Source organism: Oryzias latipes, chromosome 3 (genome assembly GCF_053564925.1).
Source record: "Oryzias latipes strain Hd-rR chromosome 3, Olatipes_Hd-rR_3.1".
Lineage (NCBI taxonomy): Eukaryota > Metazoa > Chordata > Actinopteri > Beloniformes > Adrianichthyidae > Oryzias > Oryzias latipes.
Window position 1 is genome coordinate 31,545,805 of NC_136239.1, and position 24,822 is coordinate 31,570,626.

The 24,822-nt window shown below is 39.2% G+C and overlaps 1 protein-coding gene across 3 annotated transcripts in view; it reads left to right on the forward strand.

Annotated features, from left to right (window-relative positions):
* The first annotated feature begins 1,317 nt into the window (after positions 1-1,317).
* insyn1 (inhibitory synaptic factor 1) overlaps positions 1,318-24,822 on the forward strand; it is a 62,616-nt gene continuing 39,111 nt past the window's right edge. The window contains exons 1-2 of one of the 3 annotated variants that reach the window (XM_011493063.4): positions 1,318-2,124; positions 2,370-3,975. In XM_011493063.4, the coding sequence (XP_011491365.1) occupies positions 3,832-3,975 (144 nt within the window). In that variant the 5' untranslated portion in view covers positions 1,318-2,124; positions 2,370-3,831. Of the gene's footprint in view, positions 2,133-2,369; positions 3,976-24,822 lie in introns of all 3 variants that reach the window. The other 2 variants (XM_011493061.4, XM_078944609.1) reach the window with 2 other exon arrangements.

The following is a 24,822-nucleotide window of genomic DNA, read 5'->3' on the forward strand; positions in this document are numbered from 1 at the left end:
TCCTGACATAGCAATAGTTTTAGAATTATACTATACACACAACTAATCAATAAACAATGTCATCTACAACAGTGAAAACAATATTAGAAATAAATCATGTATTTTTTTTCTTTTTTAAATAGAAACAACAAGCTGGAATTACTTTAGCATTAAAATGTCAGTATGTATTCAAAAACAAAAAATTGATTGGTTTTAAACATGGAAGCAATGGAGGTACTATGATGCCACAAAACACAGGGATTCTCATTAGTTTTTAGTCTGTCTTTTCTGAAAAAGCTCATTTATAGCAAAGGCGTGACTAGATGTGATTTTATTTTTATGCTTACCAAAAAAAAAACAAAAAAAATGGAAGGAAAGAAAGAGAAGAACAAAATGTAAATCTGCTAAAACAGCTGCTGTGTTATTAGGATGGAGCTTTCTATAAGTGCGGAACAAGAGAGAGAGGTACGGCAGGGAAGCTGTGAAGCAAACATGCTCAAGGACACCTGTTTTCAGTCGGCAGTTTGTGAGAAGCACCTTGTGTTTGCAACAGAGAGCAAACACGGTGTAAATCCAAACACAGGCCAGCCTTAACTCAACAGCCAGCCATGATGTGCTTTAAAATTAGACAATGTTATGAATAATTGATGAATTCCTAAGACGACAAAATGGTACCGCTTACTTTTAAAAGGTTTGTACTTTGTTTGAAGCCTCTCTTTTCTTCACGTATTTTGTCAAGCAAAAATCTGATTATTTATTAATCAAAGAAATCCTGCAAAAGATCATTTTAGTATACAACAAAATATTCTCTCAATTAGCCTTACAGCACCCGCATTTGTTTGTGATCCTAGTGGCAAAACCACAGAGGACACCAGAACAAATTCATATGCATGAAAAATCCACCTAACCTGAATCAACCTCTCATTTCTCTGCACAGTTATGCAAAGGAATGCACAGAGCCTCTAGCTGTTTACAAGAGTTATCTACCAAAAACCTGCTTAAACTGGTGAGTACTGCAGAAGGTGCTCACATTTTTAATTTGCTTTGGATAACTAACTTCATATCTCTGTGCTTCAGGTAGAGTTTTTAAGGGAACAAACTTGTGTTGAGACAAAAATCCTTTGGAGGAGGACAGAAGAAACACCAAACACCATCAAACACCAACCTGTTTTGTATAATAGTGATGTTAAAAACTTGATTTAAAAAAGATAATACCCTCTATACACTAGTGACAAAAGCTAGATAGGCTGAGTGAGAGGAGATAGGGAGGGAGTGTTGACAGCGGCACGGAGGAGAAGACGAGAGAGAAGGAGAGGAGGTTGCAAAAATGCTGTGCCTTTAAGGCAGCAAGCCCCTCCTACATGGAGCCGAGCAGAGGAGCCGAGTGATGCTGGCAGGAGCCCGAGCTTCTCGATAAACTCTGGCATCAGCTTCCCTTCATCCGGCAGTCAGTGAGGACACAGTGAGGGCGGAGGGGCAGAGGGATGGGGATGAAGGAAAACTGACAGGAAGGCAGAGAGAGGAGAGAGGAAGATAAAAACAGACCAAAAGACAAAAAGGAAGAGACTGTCATTAGAATCACACAGCTCCTTTTTCACAGCAGCCGGTCAGCCGTACCGACTAGTGCTTCCATCCAACCCGACTGGGATGACGGGTGGTGTGTTTTTGTGGTACGGCTGCCTGAGTGACGGCAGCGCCTGCATCACAGTCCGAAGCAGGAGTTCTCCTCGCCGCTCTGTCTCTTAGTCATCCTCAGCCTTCTCTCTCCCTTAGAGTGTTATTAGGACCGTTCATCTTCCCCATCTCATGCCTTCTGCCTCCTCCTCCTCCTCTTCCACAGCTTCATCCTCCACTTCTACTCCTTCTCTGATGAGCCACAACCTCAGAGTGAAATAACCCTGCTGATAGAAGCTTCTCTCTCTGTCAAGACAGTAAGTAAAGGGAGGGGGGATAACTGTGTGTGTGTGTGTCAGGGAGCCTGTGTGTGCAAGTCGAACAGAGACAGAGAGTGCAGCAAGACGGTCAGAAGAGAAGATGTTAGTGTGCACGACAGAAGGACCTCCAAGGAACCGGCAGGTTTGAGTGATCGTGATACGCCTGGCTATTGAGCTCCAGGCGTAGCAACAGCGTGGTGATACCGGCACGGTGAGTAGGTGTGTGTTCCAGTAAACGCGTGTGTGAGCGTGGAAGTGAGGTAAGTACTGCTGAGGCGAGGGATGCATTTTACCAGCAGCCGAAAATCCTCAACTCACTTCACATGTCTCCAACCTCCTTCACAGCACTGATGTTGCTCTTAGAACTGCTCAAAACTGAGGAGAGGCTAGCAACAGACAGGAGGGAAAGATGAGACATGAAAGAATAAGTAATTGCTTTCCTTCCCTTCTGACCAGGTGCCATGCGTGATTGGCCAGCACACCCTGTGGCAGTGGCATTGCCCGGGATTGAGCGCGAAGCTCTCCCTCCTGCTCACTCTCTGGAGCTCCTCTGGGAAGCTTTCCTGGGATTTATCTTGTGCTGCTGGATGGCACGAGGCTCTCTGCCTCTCTGAGAACGGTCCCCAGAAAAAACACTCTCTATACGGATAAGAAGTAAAATAATTATCCAATCACAGCACAAGCAGGCAGACTGGGTTCCCTTAGCAACAACTGAAGGAGACAAGTGATTTTTTTTTTCTCTCTTTCTGCTATTCTGGTTTTTGGGCACACCCCTGTGGACTGCTGTGGGTCAGCGTTCTGAGAGAGGACTTGAAGAGCGATGCTGCAAAAGCCAAGCTCCCATCCAAATTCCAAAGGAGGGTGCTCATCTGCGTTCCAGGCTCCTTGTTACTGTGTCTCGCTGACAACATGATTTGGGGGTTTTTTGTTATCCCTCCACAAATTCCCTTCACCAAGTCACATTCTGCTGGCTTTGAAATCAATTCATCCTGATCCCACGCCACCTGGAATGAGCTCTGCATTCAGGAGAGAGATTGGAAGAAAAAAAAAAGCTCACACCTACTCTCTTGCCTTTTGTGGACAAGAATACAAGGACAGCGCGATTAGCCTTTCGCCAGCAAGGAAAATGGATGTGAAATAAAGTTTATTTTAACAAGTTTTTTTCAAGAGGAAGAAATAAAACGGGGCACAGAGGAATATCTTTTTTTTTTCAGAGAAGATTTGTCCTTTCTCTCTTGCAGACACTAGCCCTCACTGAGGGACTTCATTTAAAAGGCAAATCTTGTCCCCACTGGCCATCAATAGATTAGAAAAAAGATTTTCAAAGTGAGCTGTTGATGTGGGTTTTATTTTTCCAGGTAGCTTAAGCTTAACCCACTATTAAAAAAGGTTGTTTTTTTTGTGTTCCCAGTTTTGTAGGTTAGTCTACAAATATGTCACTGTGTTGAAGTGAAAAAGATTCAAGTGGACAAGGGGAATGGGGAATAAGTCTCCCTGTATAGACAGGTGTTTTAAAATAGCTGGGACAGTTTTAAATGTACATGCTGACATGAGATGAGTTTGCTTAACACGATTATGTAAGAAATCTCCAAACAGCGTCAGCTCACATTTTCTGCTTCCCTTTTTTGTCCATGGATTTTAAGTGTGGGACTTTTCTGATGTTGATACTCCCTTCAATTTTGGAAGCGTCTACCCGAAGGGATGGATGTCAGAGTGTGACCCTGTGCCAAGTGTGCGGGCGAGGCAAGGTAATTTGGCTGCCCAGGTGCTTTTAAGATGTTGAGGTCTCCCTGTGTGGCCGGGGCCCCTGTTCGGATCAGTAGCGCTGAGGCTCATTGTAGCCAAAGACATGGACCCCGACTCGGCTCCCCCACGCCCTCAGCCTGTTGGCCACTGGCCCCACGTCACTTTGTAAAGGATGTCCCTCAGCAGAGCTCCGGCCCAGGACACCTCTGAGACCCCCAGCCCGAGAGAACGCATCCGCAGCCACATGAAGATGGTGATCAACCAGCTGGAAGGCATTCTCACAGAGCTCAAGGATGTGGCCAAGGAACTCCGGGAGGTGAGACTCAAAATCTGCTTTTTTATTGAATTAAAAAGGAGAGCAGGGGAAGCAAAAGGAAGTTATACATGATGGGGGGCAGGGTGGGTGTACTTTTTATGTGAGCTCCTTCTAATTAAGTATAAAAACAGCATGGTGATTTTCTTTAGATATATATATATATATATATATATATATATATCTATATCTATATCTATATCTATATATCTATATATCTATATATATATATCTATATCTATATCTATATATATATATATATATATATATATATATATATATATATATATATATCGTTAGAACTGGAAAGTTGACTTTCTCAACAAACAGGTGCTTATCTGCATTCACAAATGTCCTTCATGTGCTCTGAGTGATGCGAGGGAAATGTGAAGAGCTAGAGAAAAGCTGAAAGGACAGCCTGAAAAGAAATAAAGACGCAAGCTTAGATAAGACAGTACATGGTGCAGCAAAAGTTATGTAACCATTTTGGTGAGGATCCTCTGGATTCTGACTGTATTTCGCCATGGAAACGCTGAAAATTTATGTGTGTGAGAATACAGCACAAAGTTTGAACAAGAGACTAACAGCAACTGTTTTCTTGAAAACTATTATTCAAGAAAACTGCTACTGTTATTTCGAGATTTAAAAGAAAATGTGAACAGCGATAATCACACTACATCCTGACATGTGTGTGAAATCTCAAGTACTCTCAAAGCCTAAGAGCTCTCCTAGCAAAGCTCCTGAGCAGAAAAGGATGGAGGCAGATCCAGATACTGTGACATATGAAACCTAGGCAAACAGTTGACCCATTCCAGATCCTCAGCACCCCTCACATTATTAGTCTGTAGTCAGGGCACCTACACACATGCATACATATGTTGGAGAGGCAAAATGGCGGATGTTGGTGTATGCAATCACCTGAGGTGGTCACACAGCTGTCATAACTCACTAAGCGACTCTCCCTTTAACGCCGACTCCCATCTTTGTCCCACTCAGCGCGCTCTACTTGAGCACTTGAAGGTGCAAGGGCATCGCTTGCTCTGCACCCGCTCTCGGGTGAGCAGGAGAAGCCGGCCCACGTGCGGCAGTGATTGATGATTATGGGACAACAGCAAGTGGAATAATGCTGGCTGGAGCTATTTATAAACGTAAACACAGCTTGTGTTTCTGCCAGCTCCAACACATATCACCATTCTTATCCCAGACCCCATTAGAGGGGGCCATGCAAAGTGGCTCAAATGTCATTTTTTATTGGAGGAGCATAATCCCACATATTGAAATGCATATGAAATCACTTAAGCTGCAGTGGTGGCCATAATACTGGTATAAATATCGTATAATTAACTGACCTGTGAGATTGCAGACAGTGTGAGAGGGAGAGATGAAGAAACAGAATCAGTGTAGCATCATCAGATACATGGAAGCTTAATGTTCCATAAAATCTCCTCATTCACAGCCACATGAAGGGACCCGTATAATAGATAACAACTGTCTCATAAATAAATGATGACTTGCCCCGTGAATGTAGTAAAATGTAGAAGTCAGTCAAGAAGTTGTTGCTGAATAACTGATGACCACCCACAATTCCTTAGAGGGAGTGGCGTCACTGCATGCCTTTAAGCAGTCAAAGTCAGAACTTTAACCGCAAGTTCTGCATGAATAAAAAAAGTGTTTTTTATTAAACAGCCAACACATCCCTCTAACTTTGACCCTTCAATGGTAAATCTCACACGTTTTTGTTTTCTCTTGATACAAAACCTGTGGCAGTTTTTGCTGTCATGATAGAAGTCAGAACTCACAGAGAATTTGTTGTGCTTTGGCTGCTAAGCAATCAGTTATGACAGGGTTAGGATTGTCAAGAGTCTTCATATCTTATCTTTTAGCTTTTTTCTCAGAGCTTTCTTTATAACTTGTCAAAACTCAAAACACATTCAAATCGGCGTTATTGGGATTTTAGAGTTTAAATACCCAGTAAATAAAAATTAAAATTAAAAAAAATGAATGTGCTCTAAATGACTCAATTTTTTTTTTTTTTTCTGTTTAGGAACAAAGCCTGTTTGCTATTTGTTTGTTTTAAAAAGCAGAAAACAACCCGAAAAAGATGTAAATCCCCCTGTTTCTAAGAACATTCTAATTAAGCAAATGTAATGCTTTACCATGGTACCCAGTCATTTAATTTATTCTGTGAATACAGCACAGCACACAATTGGTAGTCAGTTTCTGACTCCAGCAACATTCAATGAGTGTGTAAGAAATGCACAACAATATCTGCTAAAACTTCATCTTTTTTGTCAAATTTGATTGGAAGAAAATTACACAGTTTGCACACAATTCAGCATTTTTCTTAATACACAATTATTGATCTGTGTTGGCCCCATGATGCAGCCTTGTATCAGCAAAGTAGAGGAGCATAAAAACTGGAAGCATTAAAAAATAATAACTAAGTAATTCTAATTGTTTCCTATTAAAAACTGTGTTGTCCAATTCTTGAGACATGAAACTCACACTTTTAAAGACAATAAAAGGCAAACTTATATCTGGATTGTAAAGGCTGTTTTTAAAACCAAATTATTAAATGAGCCTTTTTAAGTTTAAACATATAAAGACTTAAACATGATAATAACCTCCTTTAAATGAGAAAAATCGTACAGTGTACAGAGAGTTTGCTGTCTCGGAAGTCTATTACTGTCAACTACAGCCTGTCTTCTGGTGAAGCCCATTACTGACTTTGTGACAAGTAAAATGAGATGAACTTAAAGTAAAGATGACATTAAGTATTTCACTAATAAACTACTTCATTTGAAATATTACAGGAGAAGGCATCTTAGAGAAAAGGAATACATCGAGAAACTTAGTCTTTACAGGAAACTAAGAAACACATGCCAAGAAAAATATGCTGAGAAGTCCAAGTAATTTTTTTTATTGACAAAAAAAAACAAAAAAAAAAACATGTAGCTGTAGGCTCGTGTACACATGTTGGTTCTCACAGAAATGCTGCACGTTAAATTAAAAGGAAAAAGTAGAGCAACAAAGTGGAGTGGCATAGATTGGAGATGGAAGTGAGCTACAGATTTTTTATGAGGAACCAAATAAGAATGATGGAGAGTAATTATGCGGATGTTGTTATTATGCAGATTGATAGCATGAGCAGGCAACGCTTCACATTTGTGCTCATCTCCAGACAAATGAACACGGCAAGGCAATCAAGACTTGCAGGATTAAAGCTCCAAAAAAAGGGGGAAAAAAAAGAATATAGGCTCAACAAAGAGCAATTATGAGTAGCTTTTGAAGTTTGCTGTGTGTGCACATGCACATGTAAGAGTCAAGACTGACAGACAAGGGAGGACAACAGAGGCTAGCAGGGACAGAGGCTGGTGTTAGCTAAAATGTCATTTATTTATGTATTTTTCTCGGACAAATGTGTAAACTTCATTTAAAAAAAATAAAAGAAAGAAACTGGCCTCCAAACATAAAAGTATTTATTATTATTTTAATAAGTATAATATAATAATATTTTTATACAACAATTACAGATGTGTTATATGAATGTGATATAATATAATATAATATAATATAATATAATATAATATAATATAATATAATATAATATAATATAATATAATATAATATAATATAATATAATATAATATAAAGTTTTTGGCATTTTTCAGCTTTTATCAGCAGTAGCGGTATCTATTGATTTACGGTTTTGAAAGGTTTTCAAGAAGAAGAAAAAAATTGTTCATCTTTACATTTTAGATTCAAGTAAGAAAAACTATGCGATCTATTCAGTTCCTATTCAGCTGTAATTCCTCAAAGGTGTCCGTCAAAGTAAAGCTTTTTTATTGGGTTAAAAATTGAGAGTTTCAAAGAAAAACTGCAGTGTGAGTGATCTGATTAGGCAGGAATACTGTGTATCAGAGCTGCAATGTCCTGTGGAAGCCTGGAGTGCACAGTGGCATATCCAAACACCTGGCTCCTGATCAGTCAAATCAGCAGCTGTCCGGTTACCAGGTGGGCCAGCGGTGTCTCCTGGTCTAACCCAAAAACAGTTATGAAACGTTAACGGCAGGCTGACAGGGAGGACTCTTTCTGCCGAGGCTGCTGCGCTCAGCGCTTACCCAAATCCATTTCAAACCCAGAGGCTGCCCAAGGGAGCTAAAACCAAAATCAAAGGACATTTTTTTAGTGAAGGGGGCCACATCCTCGTCTCACTTTATTTTCCCCTGCTGATATTGCTGCTGAGCAGAGCTGAAAGAGAGAAAAAAAAACTGCTTACCAAGAACAGTTCAATACCCCACCATCAGAGGGGCTGTTGGGAGTCATTTGCATATTCACACGGCGAGCAGCGGAAAATAAAACACTCTCATTTCATTTTCCAAAGAAACATTTAAGAGTTTGGTTAAGACATTAAGAAAGCATTGCATTGAAAACTTGGAGATACACACTATACATCATAAAAAAGGTTCACTTACTTTTGAATGTTGGCCATAAAAGGGTTATTAAGCTGTGCTCAGTCAAATCTGGCCATTAACAGTTATTTGATATGGATTCATAAAAAAACATGACAGGTGATTTGTCTTGTTCGTTCAAATGAATGTTCACAATCAGAAATTATATATAGTCAAAGAGCCCTGGTCTAATGGATTATTTTCTATAGAACTATCATTTTTGATTTGGCTGCCAGTGTTGGGACTTTACTGCCCAGCTGACGGCAGCCCAGTTATCTCCACTCAGAGAAGCTCAGCTTGTTTTTGTTATTTTTTAATCGCAGAATCAATTGGTTATGTCCTTCTTCCAACAGGTGAGCATCCCAGCCAACTGGGCAAGCCGCCATTACTCCACGGGAAACTCAAAAGCATAACCATACAATAGAAAAGAAGGTGCCCTTCAACCTGGCATTCCTACCCCAAATGGGTCTGTTCTCATTAAAAGCCATTTGGTAGGAATGATAAACGGCTTTTTTGTTGTTTCGAACAATTTGTCCCCCATTGTCAGATATCTGAGGAATTACATTTCTAAATTAAACTTGGGGACATGGCTCTGAGAGAGTCCCACTTTTACGCAGGAAGCATCAGTAACAAGGTAACCAGAACCTTATCTAGTCTTCGCTGAACACAATTGTTTTAGCTTCTCCACACAAGTGTCCTCTGAGCCGGACAGAACTCCTCGTTTTCAAACCCTCCGGGAATGAATAGGATGTTTAACAGTTCCACATTCATGAAAAAATGCCTTTCCTTAAGAGGATTTTTACCACACCTGGTTTTAATACACTAACATCAGTCATTTCTGAACTTCTCTGGGCAGTTTTCACTTATCCTATGTAACTATTTCAGAAGTAAAAACTGGATAAAGCGTTGACGTTACAGACAAAACGAGCTGCTTTAACAACATCACACCTTAAAAGGAGAAAAGAGAAGGAAAACTATACGGTGGCCCTCAAGTGCAAACAAATCATTCAGCACAAAAAATTTTAAAGATCACAACAACAATTAAAAAAGCAAACAAATAAAAAACAATGAATTTTAGAAATCAAAATGTAATTTAACAAAAAAATCAAATTGTTAAAAAAATAAAAGAAACACTATAAGAAACCAAAATAAGGTATAAACTAGGGGTCATTGCTGAATGGATGATGATGTTTGATTTTTGACGATTGAGTTTTCTCAAATACATCTTCAATGTCTGCATACTAATAAAAGTGTTATGATTAGTACCAAGAATTTCCATTTATGCCAAACAAGTTTCGGTTGAGATGATCGACAAACATCATCACCCTATAAGCGATGCCCCATTGCCCCAAAAGAAAACGAAAAAATTTTGGAATACAATAGTAATTTTCAGTCTGTGAATGGGGGGAATGGGACTGTGACTGTGAAGTGCTTTGGGCCTTCCAAGCATACACCATTTACCATTTCAAAAAATTAAAACAAAAGAAGAAAGCACAAAAGGTAGGTACAATGGAACATTGCTGATTAGATTGTAAATTATTTCAACTACCCTTTCGGAATTCTCGTGTTTTTTATCGTTTTATTTTGATTTCTGGAAATTACTTTCTCTTTCAGATTTTTTTTTTTTTTTTTACATTTTGTTTTGCTTTTTTTATTGTAGTTTTGATCTGTAATTGAGTGATTTGTTGGTGTGTTTTGCACTTCAAGGCCACCGTAGGCGCTGGCAAAGTAACTTCATCTACATGTGGAGCTGCTGCTTCTCTGGGAAGCTAACATATTGACAAGGACTTTGTGTCTGTGAAACCACTGGATTAGCTGCCCCTTTGAGCTCTGACTCTCTCCGCGAACCCTGCACTCAGCACACACTGTAATGAGGGCTGTAGGTTAGAGTTAGACCTTTGCTGAGGTAAACACTCCAAAAATTCTGCTCATTGATTTTTATCACCAACCACATCTTCAGAGGGCTAGTTACAAATAAAGCAGATCTTTTTCTATATATATAAACATATTTTTGCCTTGCATGCGTGTGCTTGATTTGGACAATCTTTTTTGCATCTGGTAGGCCTAGAAAAGGAAACAGAGAGGTGTATTACTCTTGAACTCTGAAAGAAAGAGAGTGGGTGAAAGAAAGAAGCAGACAGAGATGGAGGGGGGATGGAGATAATGGTTTGTCCTGCTGCACAGACTGGGTGGAACAGCTCAGATCAATCGTTGCAATTGTGCTTGTTCGTGGGCGTGTTTAGGATTGTTTTAGCCTATCTTTGTTGTGAATAAAGCCAGTAGGCCGCAGTTAATGGGGTGAAAAATGGAATCTTTCAGAGTGCATGAGCAGCCCCCAAGAAAAGCTACATCATTTCATTGTGCCGAAGCATACTGTACACAGAGGGACAGCTTTCTCTCCATTAGAGAGGCTATTTCACCAGGTGTGGGCACCAATTTTCTCCTGGAGTACCAGTGTGCAACTAGAAATGGGGGAAAAGAAAAAAGACATTTCTGCAAAATCTGATCACTATATAAATTTCATTTTTCTGCTTAAGAAAACACTGAGTGCAGCGGGGGCCAAGCCACTCACCAACATAGCAGCCATCCAGCTGAAAGTGACTTATGCGAGGGACGATCAGGAGCTTTTTTGGCCCATTTGTCTGTAATCTGCAGCAGTTTACAGTGGAGCTTGTTTTGAATGTGCTAGCTGGACTGTGGTAGAGCATTATTAAGTAGACTTATTTCCATAAGGTGAACTAAAGATTAAGTTTCTTTATGGTTCTGTGCATATTTCAAATGTTTGAAGGTGGAAAAAGACTTTTAAATAAATGAATCTGAATCCTCAGCTTAAATTCTGTCATGACGTTTTTTTTTTTACCAAGACAAGCAGAAAAGTGTTGGAAAATGATAAAGTGTGAAGGAAAAAAAAACTTTTTGGGATCCTGGAGTGTTTTATTTGGTTCTGGTTTCTCCCATTACTTCATGAAATTCCAGGATGGAGACCATCCTCTTTGTCCAACTGATAGAAGAAAGTGACAGTCCAAGATGTGCTGTGTTAAGATTCTTATACACAATTGCAAATGTATGTTGAAATTTAATGTAAAACAACCATATAGTTATTCTCTTATTCGTGTAAACTTGCTGAAATGTCATAACTAAATACATTTTATGATTTCAAGTTGGACGTTTAAAGCAGAAAAAAACAAAATGTCACCACAAACTTTTAGAAAATGTTTAAAAAACGGAACTAACACTTAATTAAAGAAAAAAAACTAAAACCAAAAGAAATCAGGTAAAAAGCAGTCAAAGCAGGTAGGAAGTGTTCACGAAACACAAAGTAATCACCCTCCTATTCTAATGAAAAAATTAATACCATTAACATTTTTAACTCTGTGAACTCTTAAATGCTACACTAGTATGAATAACCATGTTGAATGTTAGTTTCCTGGAAAATATGACAAACACTAACTCGTTTAGGAAAGAGTCACATCAATGAAATCCCTCTTTATTTAAATGAAGCAAGAAACAAAGTTTGTTTTTTGCTAATGAAGATAGTCGGCTAAATTAAGTATGTAATAGTGCTGTTGGTGTGATACAACTTAGTCATTAACTGTGAATTTATGAAGAAAAGTAAGGTGGCCTTGAAGCACAAATCACACCAACAAATCACTCAACACAAAAACCCATTAAAGATCACAGCAACCTTCAAAACAGCAAAATTAATAATTAAAAAAAACAACATTTAAGAAATAAAATCTAAATTCCGAAAACCAACGTAAAAATTTGAACGTTTCAAAAAGCAAAAGTAATTTCCTGAAATCAAAATGAAATGTTGAAAAACCAATACGAAACGGAAAGAAGGTATGTACCATTGGACATCGCTGATTGGATGATGGCATTTATCCATCATCTTGGCCGAAAGTTATTTGGCATTAAGCGATACTGAATATGCTCGATGCTAAGCAGTAAACCTTTATGAGTATGCGGACATCGAAGACTCATTGGAAAAAACTCAAATGTCATCATCCAATCAGTAATGTCTCACAGTACCTGCCTTTTCCAGTTTCTTACCATTTTACGTTTTCTATCATTTTATTGTGATAACTTTTGTTTATCGAAATGTAAGTACAAAATTTCAATTTCGTTTCTTTTTTTTTTTTGGTTGAAATTGTGTTTTAGTTTCTATAAATTTTCATTATTTTTTTCATTCATCTGCTTCCGTTTATTCCCTATCGGGGTCACGTGGCTGCCGGAGCCTATCCCGGCCACTTGTGGGCGAAGGCAGGGAGCACCCTGGACAGGTCGCCAGTCTGTCGCAGGGTGGAGTGTCCACAATCATACATCCACGCACTCTCATGTTCACACCTAGGGAAAATTTAGATTAACCAATCAACCCATGAAGCATGTTTTGGGACGGTGGGAGGAAGCCGGAGTCCCCGGAGAAAACCCACGCATGCACAGGGAGAACATGCAAACTCCACACAGAAAGGTCCCCCACAGCCTCACAGCCTTCTTGCTTTAAGGCAAGAACGGTAACCACTGTGCCACTGTGCAGCCGTAATTTTTTGGTTTTTTTTCTAAAATATAATGTTGCTTCTTCTCTTTTGTATTGCTTTTTTAAATTTTTGTTGTGATCTTTAAAATGTTTTTGCATTGAGGGAATTGTTTGTTGTGACTAATTGCACTTCAAGGCCACCATGGAAAAGTCCAATGACCTGTTTCAGTTTGACTTGTGCTTTCTAGGAAACATTTTGTGTCATTATGAAGGCTTACACTTGTCCTCTTGTTTACCTTGACGCATACCACATCTGTGCCAAGTTTCAGTCTTCCTACTGAACGCAAAATCCAGCCTTTCTATGAAGAAGTTATCAAAGTTATGCATTAGCACAGACTCAGCTCATTCATTATCAAGTACAGCTCCCCAAGCAGGGACTCTTTGTCATGGGAAAGTCATGAGAAACAAAGTGGTTAAAGGACAAAGGAAGGACATGCTGCTGAGTAAAATCCATGTCCCAGAATCTGAAATTAGTTCTTTTTTGCAAACAACTATTCTGTCCCAGTGTCATCAATAAAAGTTGCATTTTAATTATACAAATGTTTTTGTTTTTCATTCCGCTTGTGCAATAAAAGTAATGACACAAAAAGCCATATACCATGGTCTGGATGAATACTCGATTCTGATTGGCTGCTGGGTGTACATTAAAAAGTGATGAACCACAGTGATTACCGCACGTTGAAAAAATAAGTTCCGGTCACCTAGCTTAAATGATTTGTATCACTGCGCCGGCTTCTTTAAAACAACCTTTTGCTTCATCATTTGGACAAAAACAAGCGGTAAGAGGTGAACTTTCACTCTGAACTGATGCTTTATTGAACCCATTAGAAAGATCAGCATATATATATCGCCAAATCTTGACTGCAGCGGTGGTGCGGCGCGACGCGGCCTATTTGTAACAAATAGTCTGCTTTTTGTGAGAAAATCGATCCAAATCGGAAAAAAAACACAAGAATTAAGGACTAAAAACTGGTTAATATGTATTGCTTTTGTAAGTGACCATGGTATAAGCGGGTTAATGGCGTTCAAAGTGTGCATTAATACTTTTTAACACACTTTGCGTCGGACGGTTCAGGCTTCCACGGCGTGGGTTAAAAAGTAACAGACACAGCACACTTCGTCGGCCATTAACCCTTACATATTTACTGCTGGGATTTGTCAGGATATCACAAAAAGAGCACATAAAATAATGATTTTTCCTTTTTTTTTCCGCATGGCTCAGTTCCTTTGAAACATTGTGGCAGATAAAGTAGAATTTTGACTGTAGGCGCTACACAAAAAATGGAGTCAGATAATAATATTCTAACAATTGTCTAAATTGTGTAGTTTAACATGTTATGGCACACAGTGTTCCTGAGGGTTCTTTTCTCAAAAAGTGTAACAGAATTATTTATTGTACCGGTGCAAAGCTGGTGTGTTCAGCCTTCAGCATTTAGAAGGAAAAAAAAAAATGGAGTCACCATGTTTGAATGATGTTTATTCAGATGTTTGACTTTGCAGAAAGAAAAAGTGTTGTCATCAAAAAAGACTTGAAACTGTTCAACAATTCAGATTTTTAAAGCAAATGTATCTAAATTGAAATAAAATTGCCATTCTTTTCAACAAATAAATAAGTAATAATTCAGTCCAGAGGAAGAAGATATAAAATCATAAGTAAATATCCTATTTTTCTTTTTTTTCTTGAACTGCCTCTCATGATGGCTTTCGCTCATTGAGGCTTGGACCTACCTAATGAAAAACAATATTCTTCATCAATCAGCCTCCAACTTTCTCATTAGGAGTTGTCAGATTGGCTTTGCACTTTGAGAAATGCCACTAATGCACATACTTCACTGTGTCGTCCAGACATGCCCACACAAGTGGCGAAACATTCAACGTGGCAGCCACTGCCAGTCACGTACGCCAGCAACGAACATCACCTCAGATTACAGGCTGTTCATCTGTACAGAAATCTTTGCAGGCCATAAAATATATGAATGGTAGATATTACCATGTCATTGGAATCTCCTCTTTTCAATGCAAGATCACACAATCTGTGAGGGACCAATGGGTTTCTTTGAATTATTTTTACTGTAGTTTATCACTAATCCATCTTATTAATGCCAGCACAGCAGAAACCTATAATATTTAAACATTGTTCCCTTCATCTGATGATCTGAGCTTACCATGTGGTGGAATGGCAAATCTTAAAACCAGAGTGGCAATGTTTTTGATGGGATTATTTTATCTCAGATTAGTGTAGCTTGAATTTATAACGTAATACAATAATGGTCAGAGGTAACGTACAGATATGGAACGGATATCACCGTGAGGCAGCTGGAATCAATTGTAAAACTTGAGGAGGGAAATGAGATTTTAAACATCATAAAAACAAGGAATCCTGCAAAGCCAGCTCATGGATGGCTGTGCTAAACCTATAAATCCCCAAATCCACGCATCCACATGGAAAGTGTGCCAAGCAAAACAGCATGGCACACCGAGCTGGATCCAGGCTCAACACCTGTTCACTCAGCTCTCTGCATGTTGGGAGCTGTGGGCTTACTCGGGGAATAAGAGATTTGAGGCTATGATTGTAGGCAGCTAATGTGTTCTTCCTTGCTTCGTACATCTAGACCGGTTATTTTGGCTATGTGGCGTGTTGTTGGCTTGAATAATGGATGGTTGCTGGAAATGTTATCCAGTGGGAAGCAATCCAGCCAAGACACAGGGAGCTTTATGCCAGAGAGCGGTGGAGCAGGTGCTGAGGCTGCAGGTGAAAAAGTTGGCCATAATAATGAGTTGTACTTCCAATATGAAATTAGCTCATTTGTGAAAGAAGATTAGTTTATTTGTAAGCTCCTTATAAGAAGCCTTTGGAATGATGACATATTTATTCAACGCAGCAGTCGTTGGGCCTCATTTTATTGAACAGCAACTTCAAAAGCCCTTGTGAATAGCAGACACATTAAACCACGGCGCATGTCTTCAAAGGCAGCTCCTGTGTTTCTGGAATTTCCCTTCGTCTCTTTTCCTGTCATTGTTGTGACCTGCCAGCTCACACTCTGCCGGTGGCACAGTATGGATGGCTGCCACCACTGTCATTGTCAACAGCGTGACAACAGCGCCGAATGGAGGGCAGGCCAAAATAAAAGAGGCACAGCGAATAGGACAGGCTAATTATTCAGACACGCAGCTAAGAGCAGAAGCGTACACAACATGTCAACAGACTATTTGGGTGATTAATAATTTTTGTCATCACGCAGTCACCTATGCAGCTGGCAGTTTGTGGTCAAGACGATGAAAGCTTTTGACTCTTATGCAGAGCAGCGAGGTTGATGGAGAAAAAATATAATTAGACCTTACGGTCTGCTCTTTCATTACTGACGAAGGGGCTTATGGGTTGGTGTAAGCTTCAATCTACTGAGTTTTGGTTTAGAAAGAGACAAATTTATAATCCAAATTAGGGAGGGGGGGGATGTTTGATCCATCTTTGCTTTGTCCAAAAATGTACAAATCTTCATATTTATTTGATGACAATATGTTTGACAATTACAGATTTTTTTAACAGCACCACAAGGATCCCTGATACCCCATCTGTATTCGATGTAAAATCTATTTTCTGTATTTGTGGTTGATCCCACTTCATTTTAGCGTGGAGTGTTATATACTTATTGTGGGTGGTTGCTTGTGGTGTTGCATGCTGACTCGTGGCCACTTGCTCATCATTTTGCTCGGCTGAACACAATTGACAGTGATCACAAGTGGGAGGCCTGTAAAAAGGGGCGTTTTGTCAAATAGCTGTATGATTATGAAGAGAATGATCTAATCAAGAGTCTCTACACACAAAGAACCATGGAATTAATATTGTGTCTTCACCTACTTTTGATATCATCTGTAACTTGAGCAGATGTTTGACAACAAGAAAGTAAAGATAAGTGAAAGGCTACATTGAAATTATCTTGTAAAATATATCTCAAAAGGGACTAGTGCTGACCTAAGGGGAAATATGGTGACAGTGCATCAATCATTCAGGCAAAGTTCATTTACATTCTACCTTTCAAATAAATGTAACTGAACTCAAACTGTTTGCGACAGTGTAATAAATCAAAACCAGCTGCAAATAAGAAAAAAATCCAGATTGCTTTTATTTTTAACATATAATAGAGGAGTAAATATAATTTTACTACAAGGTTTACAAGGAAAAAAACTTTCCTATCAATTACTAATGCTGGAGCCCACAGAACCCAGTCCTTCTACAGCAAACACATTATTGGGGTGCATGAGTCAATTCAATTTTCTAGAGATAAAAATTAGCACAATATAACCACTTTAAAAGCACTTTGAAAACCATATCTGATAATGTTCACCTTGAAACTTCATTCTAAGAGCTTACTGAAATCAATGTAGCTTGATTGACATGTTTCATGTAATTTCATGTAATTGTACTTCAATAACTTACCTTTTATTCCATTTTTTTAAAGCAATATTAAATCAAGTCTGAAAAGCTACAGAAACCATGATCACTCTACATTAAGCCCATCACGAGCTGCTGCTTCTTTGTTTCTTATGGAAATCCAAGTAAAACTGTAAGACGCATTTGCAAACAGCATGCTCTGTTTGGTTCAGGACTCACGTCTAAAAAGGAAAGCACTAAATAGTGGAGTAGTTTGACAAGTGATGTCTCTTCATTCTCCTCACTTGAACTTGTGACTCACTGTTTTTGCGGCTCCCAAGTGAAGAGCGTAGGTTACAGGGAGAAACACAGAACTATGTTTCACCAAGAATAACTAAGCGAATCGTCAATGACACAAAAAGGATTTTAGACCTTTTATAAAGTGAAAGATGGTTTATTGTATTTCAATAAAGAAAGCTAATAAAAAATATATAACTGTAAATGTGTATTTTTTACGTGATGTGATCTTTTGAAAGATCAAAAACAAAATGGTAATTGTTGCTGCATACGGCAGAAAACATCTGGACCCATCTGTAAAAATCAAATAGCTCAACTTGAAACTTTTAATCCACATCAGCCAAAAGGCAAAACATGTGACCAATTGACCAATGGTTTAAAGGTTGTCCTTGTTTCGTTCTAAAAGCATCTGAAAGAAGTAAAAGAAGAGAAGAAGGAATTAGGAGGTGGAGCAAAGATGCAATGGAGATGTTCAGTGATAACGACAAGGTCAAAGCCAAAAACCTCTAAAATCAACTATGCTCGATGGCAAATGAGCCAGTATTTGATAGAGGGGTTTGCTTTGGGTGTATGATAAGAAGAAAGCAGACCAATCATCTGTCATGTAGGTATGACTTACTCTGTTTAAAATAGTGTTTTTTGTGTGTTTTTAACATGTTCTTGTGACATTTCCCCATGATGGTGGACATAAATAAATAAAATTAAACTTAAAATTGCATTCCCAAGTGTTATTTCAAATTGTTTAAATCAGAAGTAGTGGAAATAATGCAATTGAAACAAGCTTGTAGCTGTAACGTAGGTGCTAAAGAGAACAAGTCAAAACCTCCCTGTTCCGCTCCAGTCCCAAATCCATCCAATTGCAGACAAATAGATCCATGTAGATCTTTGTTTTCCTCTTCTCAGCTAGTATCTGGCTCAAAACTGTACAAAGAAATAGCTTTGATATTGCTCGCCAATTTTGTTGCACCTTTGTTGTTAGGGCTGTAAGATAGCGGGAGAGACGGTGAAATAAAAGGTTGATGGGAAGTAAAGGCGGGATTACTCTGCCCTGCCCACAACTCAGAGGTAAATATACTGTAGCTCTGTATAAACTGTTTTATTTTGCCAAAAAACTGCATAATCATTGTTAAAACCCCACTGGGAATGCTTTGAAAATAGATCAAAAGATGATTGGAGTAGGACATTAATGACTGTGTATAAACCTGTAAGTTTGTATGCATATGGAAAAACTTGAGAGAAGGAAAATGTTTGGATGGATGGGATGGTTAATGAGATGGGGAAGAAGGGAGTGTGAAAAAAGGAGAGAAAGGAAGAATGAAAAGAGAGACAGATAAGGCTTATCTTTTGGCCTGCGGACAACAGTTCTTTTCCAGAGCTGCAGCCGTGTGCCCGTGGCCAGGGGGCAAGTGTGTTCCTCTTCAACGTGTAAGCCAGAGAGGGTCAACAGCTCATCCCTTATTTCTATAGCTCCAGGACATGAAAAACATGGAAAACATATATATATATATATATATATATATATATATATATATATATATATATATATAGTTATATTACAGTATATATATATTTAACAATTTTCATTCATGTGGGCTAACAGCTGTGAGTACAAACATAGTTGAAAGTGTTCAGTAAGGCTCATAAAAGATTTCTCTGTCCTCTGTCTGGCTTTTTTTTAACGTTCGCACATTTAAGTCTCTCGCCCTGAAGAGGCATCCAATCCATCTGTCCTGCGTCACCATCGCTTTGTAGAGTCATTTGTAATATCCAAAAATAGCTTTGGTTTACAATTAGTCAATGACATCTGCTATAACCTAAACGAATACAATTTTAGATGGCCTGCCTGAAGCTAAATTTGAGGTGGCACACAATGTTGGTGTTTTTACAAGGTCTGTGTTTTCAACATGTATAAATCGTTGAAAAATTATTGAAGCATACAAAAATTTCAGAAAATTGGACTAAAAGAAAAATGCGCTATTCATAATATGGTCCAATATTCTAAAAAGGAAATAAAAATTGGGTAAAGAGACGCATACTAGAAAAATCCATGTTCAGTGTGAGGTATACTTAAATAAACCTTCATTTTGGCTTCATAGTTAATTGGACCCTTTAATACAATAAACCATACAGTTGAGTTTTCTAATCTTAGTTATATAAGGTAGTGAAAGTGTGTATACTGTTATTCATATAAACACACAAGTCATTTTAATATGCACCAATCCTGTCCTTTTCGTTCTGCCTTCCCCGGTAGGCTCACATAGGCTAACTTCTGATTGTTCAAATTGTCAGGATAACTCAGCATGTTAATTAACATACTGTGGATGCGTGACACCATCGTCTCAGTGTATAGAAACACAGAATAAGGAAAACCCTTTTTTTCTAAATTTAATTTAATTTTCAGGTCAACTTAGCAGACATGTTGAGGTATAAATACTTGGCCTAATGAAGAACATTGATATTAATAATAGAAAACGTGAACAGTATTTGTAAATCTGATGTTTTTTTCTTTAGAGAAGAGCATACAGAAAACCCATGGTTGGTGCTTACATCCACTCTGTATACTAACTGCTATGATAGTTTTACATACATATTCAAAACTAACAGGTACATAAAGAGAAACTGCAATTATAAGTATCCTGAAACAACTCAATAAAGTTATTTATTTTTCAAATCATACATTTATTTTACCCCCTGACTTTGAGACCCACCTAATTTCATACTTAATAAATAACTGACTGTTCTCAAAAACAAAAAAGTTATTTGGCACATTAAAATCTGAGACATTAGTCTACCCATGAGATATCCAAATATGACTAAGAAAACACAACTAGAAAAACTGTTTGGTATAACATTACAAAAAGTTATAAATACTTTATACATAAAGAAAAAGTTAGACTTATTGCCAATCATGCACAGAACAGTTTAATGAAATCATCTTCCACCCCTCCGTGAACCATCACCTTAACGTAGTGGTGGGCTTTGAGAGCTCGAGTGATCCCAGGCTCTAAGCTGTCTGTGGCTTTTGCCCCTGGTAGGGTCTCCCATGGCAGACAGGTCCTGGTTGACGAGTCAGACAAAGAGCGGTTCAGAACCCCTTTAATAGGAAGAAGAGCGTACAATGATCCCTGAACGCCTGGTGACCGGGGCTCCTCTCAGGGGTCCCAGTCGGGCCCAGCAAGATTGGATGATGGGTGATCACTCTCCCATGAGCCCACTACCTGTAGGAGAGCTCAAAAGTGGCCGGTCCAATGTGGTTTGGGCGGCAGTCGAACATGGGTGCCGTGACAGCCCAATTCAAGTCATGGTACATGTTAACCAGCTGAGGTGGCTCGAGCACCTGGTACAGATGTCTCCGAGAACCCTCCCTGTGTCCCACTGTGTGGAAGACCCAGGACATGCTGGAAAGACTATGTCCAGCAGGCCTGGGAACTTCTCGGGGTCCCCCCAGAGAAGCTGGAGGAACTGTAGGCTGTGGCCGGGGAGAGGGGATGCCGTCTGGGCATCTTTGCTTAAACTGCTGCCCCCGCAACCCTGTCCCAGATGAGCGGAAAAAGATGGATGGATGGATCTTCCAGTTAAATGGTCCATCTTTTAAATCAAAGTTTCATCATGCTGACAGTGAAGCCATTTCCAGGCCTAAATTTTTGTTCAATGGTCACAACTATAGTAAGATCAATAGTAACACTGGAAATTCAAAACAGCTGTTTTCCACCATACACTCTCTGCTTAAGCCCCCCACACTTACCCATAGTGATGGTAGTATCAGCAGTTGTGAGAGATTCATGGATTTTTTTCAGCAGAAAAATATCTTCCATAAGATCTAACTTGCTGCCCACTACTACTATTCCCACCTCATCTGCAAACCCAACTGTACCAACAGCTCCAAGGACCCCTTCTGAATTCACACCCACTACACAGAAAGAGGTCAAGGCCATTGTGAAATCCTCAACCTGCTCACTTGACCCCCTCCCAACAGCCCTGATCAAAGACAATATTTCAAGTATCAGTCCATCACAACTATAATTACCCAACCATTACAAGCTGGTCATGTTCCCCTTGCTCTCAAAACTGCCATTATAAGACCACACTTAAAAAAACTGCACTGGATCCCGATAATTTGGCAAACTATAGACCCATTTCTAACCTACCGTTCCTGTCCAAGGTTCTTGAAAAAGTTGTCGCTGCTCAGCTCCACCATCATCTCTCAACGCACGGCTTATATGAAAAATTTCAGTCTGCTTTCCGGCCAGCTCACAGTACAGAGACAGCCCTGGTCCGAGTCATGAATGACCTACTCATAGCTGCAAACCAGGGCTCCCCATCTCTACTCTTCCTTCTGGACCTATCAGCTGCATTTGATACCGTGGATCACGGCATTCTCCTTAACCGTCTTCATACTACTGTTGGACTCTCTGGGAACATATTCAACTGGTTTAAATCATATCTCACAAACAGGACAGAATATGTGGCTCTGGGGACTGCTAAATCTCACACACACACGGTCACCTCCGGAGTGCCTCAAGGTTCTGTTCTTGGACCTTCACTCTTCACCATCTACATATCTCCACTTGGACAAATCATCCGTAAACACAACATTTCATTCCACTGTTACGCCGATGACACATAGTTATATGTAAAAATGGATTCCACTCCCACCCTAACTTCTTCCGCCCTCCAGGCATGTCTCGAGAAGATAGAGGCGTGGATGGCTGAAAACATTCTGGCTTCTGGTCACAACATTCCGCTCTCTTCACCTGCGATAAATCTTGGTGTCAAAATCGATTCTAATCTAACATTTGATCATCACATACGTCACCTCTCCAAATTGTCTTTTTTCCCATCTCAAAAATATTGCAAAGCTCCGCCCCTCACTCACCCAGTCTGATGCAGAAAAACTGATCCATGCATTTATCTCCTCCAGACTTGGCTACTGCAATGCTCTCCTTGTTTGGATTCCTGGCAGGAGCCTGGAAAAGCTCCAGCACATCCAAAATTGCGCTGCTAGGGTCCTGACAAGGAGACGCAAATTTGACCACATCACTCCTGTTCTTCAGTCACTTCACTGGTTACCCATTTGTTCCCATTTGTAACAAACTCTGTCTCCTCACCTACCAATGCGTCCATGGAACTGCCCCTGCATACCTTAGTGAGCTCCTTTCCCCGCATGCCACTTCACGACTCCTCCGCTCAAATTTTACACATTGCCTTCATCAACCATTGACCAGGCTAACCACAATGGGAGACAGAGCCTTTCAGGCTGCTGCCCCTCAACTCTGGAACAATCTTCCAGAATCCCTCAGAGCCCCACAAAGCCTTGGCCTTGTCTTACTTTGTTCTTATTTTAAACCATTGTTATTCTTGCCTTCATTGGAGCGCTTTGAGATTTTACCCCAAATGTAAAGCGCATTCTAAATAAAATGTATTATTATTATTATGAAAATTCTTCAAGGGTAAAAGAAATAGATTTAAGTAACAGTTGCAACCTCAGTGACATATTACAAAAGGTTGATGCTTTATTTGCCCCAAACTCTAAGGGGCTCGGCTTTATGACTGAAAAACAAAAGTAAAGAAATAAAACAACTCCAAGAACATTTAATGTTGGATTTAAAATTGACTATAACTGTTGGTGGTCAGGCAATTAGATATACACAGTGCAAAACACAGCCTCACGCTGTTCTCAGCCGAATTTCGCCTGCCTGCCTCAGCACAATGCATATGTATGAGTTCAAGCTCAGCAAGACCAAGGGAGTGGAAAACCACTCAAAAGAAATGGCTGTTTTAATTTTAACAGACTCTAGTGCAAAAAGAACTATCTCAATCTATAAAAAGGGTTTCATTTTTTTCTCGTTCAAGTAATCCCATGGTTTCAGATTCCTCAAATCAGCCATGTTGTTTGCTGGAACATTTCAGTTTAAATCATCTGCCTCAGTCTTGCAAGCAGAAATGGGATAACAAATCTCAATAATTGTGCTTTATGCTCCAAGTCATTAATTTTCTAAACCCAAGAAATTAATGAAAACACATTTGCACTCGTCTAGTAGAATCGCTAGATTTACAGCAAAGCTAAACTTCTTTGTTGGTAATGACTTGAAATATTTAGATAAATGTAAAGCTTGTAAAAATAAAATGCTAAAATAAAAATAAATGAACAAAACCATCAAACTCTGAGAGGTCAATAATATAATACTGGAAGGATGGGCAAAAGCAAATCTGTTTCACTTTGTCTTTGAAGTCTGGTCCACTGTGCTCTAGATACTAAAGGTGCTTCAGGACATTGTTTGCATGTTTATTCACTTTGGTTTGCCTTCACAATTAGTGGCCCAAAATTTCTAGAAATGTTTCAACAACTGCTCACTTGAGGGGGTTTTTCCTTGAAGGAGGACTTGGAAGAAAGACAAAGATAACCAGCCAGTCCCTCTGGTCTTCTACCTCATGTATTAATAAGCACCTTCACTACACCATGTTTACTAACGAGATATTTTCCAACCCCACCTCTTTTGAATATAGTTTTTTTTATTTGTACTGTTGGGTGTTTGTGTGTTAATACGTTGGGGTTGCACCACTTGACCTCTTTGGTTTACTTCTGAACTTTGTTTTGCTGATGAGTTTACCTGCTTTTACTGTCGCCGCACCACACCGGAACTCTCTTATAAGTCAACAAAATTTCTGGCTTCAGGCAAACCAGGACTTTCTTGCAGCAGATTTCAGACACATTTTGTATTGAAATTATCATTATAAAAGAATCCTTCCAACAATCACCATCAAACATACTGGACGTCATTCAACCAATTTCTTTGCAGTTTTTTTACTCAACCACTCTGATGAAAGTGTTGTTTTTAACATGTTCTTGTTGCATTTTTATGATGATGGAGGACGTAGATTAGTAAAATTAAGCCTAAAATTGCATTTCTGATTTTTCCTTTATTTGCAATGCAAAAAATTGAAAAAGCTTGTAGGTGTGTTGTAGAACCTACAACGGCAAGCCACAAGCTCCCTGCTCCAATCCATTCTGCAGCAAACTATTGCAAACAAATAAATTAATGAACATATTTGTTTTCCTCGTCTGAGTTGGCATCTGGATTAAAATTGTATGGCTGGATAGATAGCTCCAATATTGCTCACAAATTTTGTTGCACCGGTAATTCTAGGTTGGGGGTGTGAGGGGCTGTAAGCTAGTGTAGGAGTGAGTGTTA